The sequence below is a fragment of the Mus pahari genome, chromosome X (assembly GCF_900095145.1).
Source record: "Mus pahari chromosome X, PAHARI_EIJ_v1.1, whole genome shotgun sequence".
In the NCBI taxonomy this organism is placed as follows: Eukaryota; Metazoa; Chordata; class Mammalia; order Rodentia; family Muridae; genus Mus; species Mus pahari.
In genome coordinates, this window is record NC_034613.1 from 1,658,876 (window position 1) to 1,665,704 (window position 6,829).

At 43.8% G+C, this 6,829-nt stretch overlaps 1 protein-coding gene across 2 annotated transcripts in view; it reads right to left on the minus strand.

Moving 5' to 3' along the window:
* Positions 1-3,218: 3,218 nt before the first annotated feature.
* Positions 3,219-6,829, minus strand: part of Ppp1r3f (protein phosphatase 1 regulatory subunit 3F) — a 15,843-nt gene continuing 12,232 nt past the window's right edge. The window contains exon 4 of one of the 2 annotated variants that reach the window (XM_021187525.1): positions 3,219-5,497. In XM_021187525.1, coding sequence (XP_021043184.1) covers positions 4,235-5,497 — 1,263 coding nt within the window. In that variant the 3' untranslated portion in view covers positions 3,219-4,234. The remainder of the gene's footprint in view (positions 5,498-6,829) is intronic. The other variant, XM_021187526.1, reaches the window with a different exon arrangement.

The following is a 6,829-nucleotide window of genomic DNA, read 5'->3' on the forward strand; positions in this document are numbered from 1 at the left end:
AGAATGCTTTTGTTCAATATTTGAGCACTGAGGTCCTCTTCTGGAGTGTAAGAAAATTATTACAATTTAATTACAAAAAAAAAAAAAAAAAAAAAAAAAGTGATTTGCTTTTTCGTGTTTATGTTTTTAATTCACTGAGAGTTCTTATTTGTGATACAGTGAACAAAACTCATTTCTTCTGAGCTGAGCTGGATAACCAATTGTTCCACTTATTGAAAGGTCCACCCTTCCCCCACTAGTCTAGAATACCTTTTCTTGAGCAGTGATTCAGTGTCTAATCATGAGTGTGATGTGAGACTACCTATTTACCTAGACTTGAAACACTATTGCACCCACTTGGTTACTGTCCCTTTATAATAAAAATGGGTGGCCTGGCTAGTCTTGACATTCCATACACATTTAAGAATTGATCTGTCAACTGGGCTATGGTGATGCACCTTCAATCCCAGCATTGGGGAAGCAGAGGCAAGCAAATCTCTGAGCTTCAAGGCCAGCATATATATATATGAATCTAAACATGCCCACAAATTATGATTATGTTTACATTGACCTACAAAACAGTAGAGCAGGTGTTCTCAACCTGTGAGTTGCTTATCAGGTATTTACATTGCAATTCATAACAGTAGCAAAGTTACAGTTATAAAGTAGTAACAAAAATAGATTTATGGTTGGGGTCACCACACCATGAAGAACTGTAGTATGAGGAAGGTTGAGAACCACTGGCTTAGAGGGTCCTGACAATATTTAGGGCCTTGACTCTCCTGATGAATATGTGGATATATGTTAGCCTATGAAATTCGTCAGGTTTTTGTATTATTTTCCCTAAAAGGTACTACCCTTTGTTGTTAATTTCTAAGTTGTTTATAAGTGGTTTGTTAAAAGTTTCTTTGTTGTCTGCATATAAAAATATATTTCGCAGCACTTGTGATAGAACCAGGGTCTCACACCTATTAAGCGTCTATCACTAAACTACAGTCCAAGACCAAGGGAAAAAAATGGGGGGGGGGGGGACAATGTTTTTCTCTGTAGCCCTGGCTGTCCTGAAACTCAATCTGTAACCCAGGCTGGCCTCAAACTTAGAGATCCACCTGCCTCTGCCTCCCAAGTGCTGGGATCAAAAGGTGTGCACCACTATGTCTAGCTACACCCATACACACAACTTTTAAATAGAGATTTTGTATTTTGAAATTTTTCTAATCATCCTAAACTCTTCCACAGATTATTCTGGCTTTTCTGCATGCATAATGGTATCACCTACAAATAATAATTTTGTCCCTTGTTTCCCATGTTTAAATGTTTTCTTCTTTATGAATTTTTATTACATTTATTTATGGGGCATGTGTTACAACATGTGTGTGGAAGTCTCTTTCTGCCACGTAGACTCCAGAGATTGAACTCAGGTCATTAAGCATGGTTAGCTTTAACCACTGAGCCATCTCACTGGCCCCTATGTTTTCTTTTTGACTCTTAGCCTTGTTGCTGTTTCGGTGCCAAGTGCTAGTGAATGTTTCAGTCTAAGTATGCAGTTCACTGAAAATTATTCTAGATAAGCTTCCTGCCAAGGACATTCATTTGACTGTTGTGCTAAGATTTGAAAAAGCATAAATAGTTGAATTTTATCTAATTCTCTCTAAATATTGACACAATTTTAACTTTTAAAAATCTTATCTTGTGTTATAGGTGTTTTGCCTACATGCATGTCTGTACACTATCTGTGTGCCTGGTGAAGGCCAAAAGGCGGTGTTGGATTCCCTAGAACTGGGGTTACAGACAGTTATGAACTACCAGGTGGGTGCTAAGTGTTGAACCCAGATTCTCTGGAAGAGTACCAAGTGCTCTTAACTGCTGAGCCAACTCTCTGGCTCCTGTAGTTTTTCTCCTTTAATATGCTAACAAGATACTTGTGCTGTTTCAAATATTAAAATACATGACACATTAGAGATAAGTCTAATTTGTTCTTTTCTTTTGCCCAAGTTTTTTGAGACAGTATTTTGCTATATAGTTAAGGCTGGTCTTGAAAACATTCTGGAACAGAGGCTGGCTTCAAATAGTGCAATCTTCCTGCTTCACCTTACAGAAAGGTAGAGGCACACATCACCATACCTGGTTCAACTTGGTCATCTTAGACTTATTTTGAGGCAGGGTTACTATGTGTAACCCTGGCTGACCAGACTGGCCTCCAACTCACAGCAATCTCCCTGCCTCTGCCTTTAAACGCTGGAATTAAAGACATGTGCCACCACTGCCTGGCTATCTTAGACTATATATATATGACTTAGCAATCATTTGATTTAGAATATTTTGTCTCTATGATGATGAGATGGTTTTCTTGATGTTCATTTTCAGTTCACCAGGTTTTAAAAATATTAAGACTCATTAGCCCCATTAAATGAATTGAGTCTACTCTCCTTTTCTACATCATGGAAGGACTTCGGCAAAAGTGGAGTTATTTGTTCCTTGGGTTTTAAAATACCAAAGCCATCTGGGCCCAGAGTTTCTGTGCAGTGAAACTTCTATTTCTTCAATGGTTATAAAACTACTTAAAATTTTCTGTTCCTATTGGGTATGAATTTCATAAGTTATATATTGATAGTAATTTGTCTACTTTTTTCATACAATTTGACATAAGGAACTTTTTCAAATACTCATAAAATTATCAGCTCAAAGCCAGGCATATAGTCCTAGTTACTTAACATGGTTAGTGCGCTGAGCATGCCGCACAGAGATTTCTTTGTGCCTCTCACCCCCACTGGACCGGGAGCTCTTCACTATGTCCACGGGGCAGAGAAGTGGTGCTCAGTCCGGCAAGATTTGTGAAGCTAAGCTGAAACTGTAGCCACACTTCTCTGCATTTCCATGTATTTCATCCAATGGGCATTGCCTGGGCAAATCTACTTGATGGGCACAGTTCACCAGGATTTTTTAGCATTGCTGGAAAAAATACAGATTGGTGCAGTTTCAGAAAAGCAACACATTGGAAGAATGGGGGAAATGGAAAAAGCTCCTACGATCATTCCTGTAAGGAGTTTTGTAGTACCTGTAGGCATACATGCTAGCACACACCCATAACCCTGCTGCTAGGAGCATGCATTGGGAGGACTTTGAGTTCCCAGTCAGTCTGAGACCTCTCTAAAAGAAGAAAAATTAATCACCAAAACAATTACCACTTTTTAAAAAGTTCTGCTGTAAAGGGAATTAAATAAATATATTGTGTTTTATTTTGCTATGCCAAGAGGTTTTATTTGCATGCAATAAATGCATCTAAGCTTTCTTTTAAAGCTCTGGGTGTCCTGTTTGGAGTAGAAATGCAATGTCTGGGGACAATAAATCTGACACAAATTTTTCACAGTACATTAACTCCTTTCTGGGGCCTTCCCCATTTAGGGGTTTCAGGGGTCTCCCTGTTAGTGTCAAAAGCTGCTTTTTGCAGGCACCTCCAAACCTTGTCGCTAATCCATGCCTCCATATACAGCTGAGCTCAGCCACCACTGCAGCAGCATGACTATCGCCAATCCTTCCTCTCGGCTCCCACGGAAACCACCCATATACACAGACACAGGCTCCCAGACAAAATATGCACGGCCAAAGGACCACATATATTAGGACCACAAGGCAAAGAGATACAGATCCTCAAGGACACATTGAGGAGGCAGCAGTAGGTCTAGCCGTGGCCATCTCCTCTCCCATCATGGACCACGGCCATTCCCCAGAACATGACCACCCTATACACTCAGGCCCAGACAGGAGACCAGCACAGCAAGACACATCATTTCTCATAGAGCTCTATTGTGGCATATAATAATATGTACTCTATATAAATTAAATTAAAAATAAAGCTCCAGCAGGTTGCACAGGTTGGTTGTTAATAAATATATCTCTGGGTAATTGTGCCCCAAGACCAGCTCATGACCACTCTCCCTCATCCAGAGAATTATACAAAAATAAATACAGGCTTGGGGTTGGGTGGGTGGGGGGCATGCCTGGTTCCATTCTAAAATTTCTTACACCATCCACCATTGTATTCCACTCCACAAATACTACTGCAGGAAGCCTACTTCTGGCTGGAGAGCTCAGAGATGGGAAGGCCTCTCTCCAGTCAAGCACTCTCAAAATCAAAGTCCCTCACTACACAGGCCCTGGGTCTCATCTCAACACTCTGGGGTGACAGAGGGACTGTCAATCTCCAGATCCCAGAGAGGAGGAAACCTGCTGTTGCTAACCCTACAGGCAGCCCCTACGAGAACCAGGCCAGAAAGAGGCACAGCACAAGCACCAGAAGGGACATACCACTGTTCAAAGCCACAGGGACCATAACGAGCCCAGCCAGGACACCCAACGTTTGGGTCAAGGGCCCCCAGAGCTGAGGAGCCAACCCATTCGCATATTCTGCAGGGGCTGCTGGCATGGGAGACCTCTTTGGGGGCTTAAGATTCAGGCTTCCACCCTCTTCATCCTGGGAGTTCACATGAGGCTTGGCTACACTAGACAGACAGACTTCAGTCCCTGTGGGACCAAGGAGGGCAGGGCTCTGCTCTTGCTGAACTGGTACAGGCAGCTCTTTCTCAGAAATAGGTACCAAGCCACTTTCCCGCTCAGTAGGTACCTCCTCCATCTGGCTTTTGGTCCCAGCCTCCCCAGGGGACTTGCTCACCCCAACTATTACCCTATTCAGGTGCAAAGAGTTGGTGTCCTTGCCCAGCCCTTTCTCTGGATTCTCAGTGAACTGACCCTGTGTTCCCAGAACCACTGGGCTATCACATCTAGAGCGCTCAGCCCATGGAACCCACACATCTCCCATAGTAGCTATCACAGAGCGGGCTCCAGAGAGGATTTCTGGGGGCGATTCCTTAGGGCTGCACCCTTCAGGGCTAGAAGGAGTGATGGAGAGCCCATCTTCACCCTCCCCCTCGTCATCTGGGTCTTCAGTGTCCTTGATGAGCTCCACGCCACACCCGAGGCGCGCATAGTGCAGCGTGATCTCCTCGGCCAGAGCACTGTTCAGGGCCCTCTCAGGGCCAGGCCACTTCAAGATCAGGTCACGGTCCGTGAGTATGCCCAGAGCATGACTGGGGGAAGTGCCTTCCCCACCACCCCCAGCTGCCACAGCTCTTAAGCGGCTCAGGTGAGACAGGTAGAGCTGCTCCAATTCCTGGTCAATGGTGTCTTCACCAAGCAACTCATCCAAGCCACTCACAATCTCCAAACCCCTGGCGGGCTCATCTGTCATAGCCCCTACCATGGGGGCCTTTCGACCCCCTCCACTTTCCCACATAGCTTCCACCTGCTGCTGGGTGGGTTCCAGGAAGGGGCCAGTAGCTCTATCACTTGCATCGGGCCCTGAGGCCTGGTCCCTTGGGGGGCCACCCAGGCCACAGGTTGCTGGGAGAATCCTGATGGCAGGTGCCTGGCGGACCTCTGTAAAAGCCACAGGTGGGTTGCTTCTGGGGATGTCACCTTTTTCTTGAGGGTTGCTGGTCAACGTAACTTCGGGCACCTGCTTCCATTATGTGGATGGGAGATGGAGAGAATAGAATAAAGCAGAAGAGGGGGAAAAAGAAGACATAGTAAGAAGTGGTACGGCCACGCCCGGTCTCTAGTATTTTCTCAGCAAAAATCTGTTCAAGAACCCCATTTAATTCTCTCACCACCAAAGACTTGGTCCTGTATACGCAAAGAGCAGAGCTCGAGCAAGGACAGAGTGCTTCCTTTTGCAGGGGATAATGCTAAGTGATTCACTGGACATCAGCGCTTAGCAGATGAGGGTCAATAACAAGTGAATTCTCGGGGGCTAGAGAGATGGCTCAGAGGGTAACAGCACTTGCTGCCAAACCTGATGACCTGAGTTTGATCCCCAGGACCCATACATGTGTTAAAAAGGAAAATGCCAATTCCTACAAGCTGTGCTTTGACCTACACACACACACACACACACACACACACACACACAAATATAATAAAATGTTAATGTTTACTTCCTAGTTGTCTTTTAAAACAGTGCTCAATCTCGTAGAAACACCTACATGGAGCCCCTATCTGAGTCTCTAGACATGATTCTCCACTAAAAGGAAGCAAGGTTTCTTAATGAGATAGCTTTCTACAGTTTTAGAGCAGGCCAAGTACAAGGCCATGATATACTGTCATAGCAAGATGTGAGAACAGGCTCACAAAATAATGGGGAGTGTTAGTAGATAAAAGGAGATGATGAGAGAAAAAAATCCCCCTGGCCACAGAGAGCGATATTTCAATGCAAGCATCAAAATAAACAAATACAGTGGACTCAAAGTCAACTATTATGTTTGGAATCTGAGTGACACACCAAACTCAAAGCCTTTCTGATGACTTTTGGAGAAGACAACATTTTAATGCATATTGACAAATCAAAAGGAGATGAAATATTTACACCACTTTTCTGTACAAACTAGATCTCTCTCTCTCTCTCTCTCTCTCTCTCTCTCTCTCTCTCTCTTTCTCTCTCTCTCTTTCTCTCTCTCTCTTTCTCTCTCTCGTCCAGCCTTGAATTTAATAGAACTTAATGGAATTAGTTCTGTTTAAGTCAATTTTAAAATGATAGACATTTAATAAATATATTTAGCAAACTTAATGGTTTAGTGAATTTAATTTAGTAAAACACTAAGGTAAATAAGATTAATGAATGAATGGAACCAGAGGAAGAGCGCCAGGAAGACAGCTCAGTAGGGAAGGCACTTGCTACCAAGTCGCACAGCTTGAGTCTGACACCCAGGACCTACACATCAGAAGGAGAGAAGTCCCACAAGTTGTCCTTTGACCTCAACACAGACACACACACACACACACACACACACACACA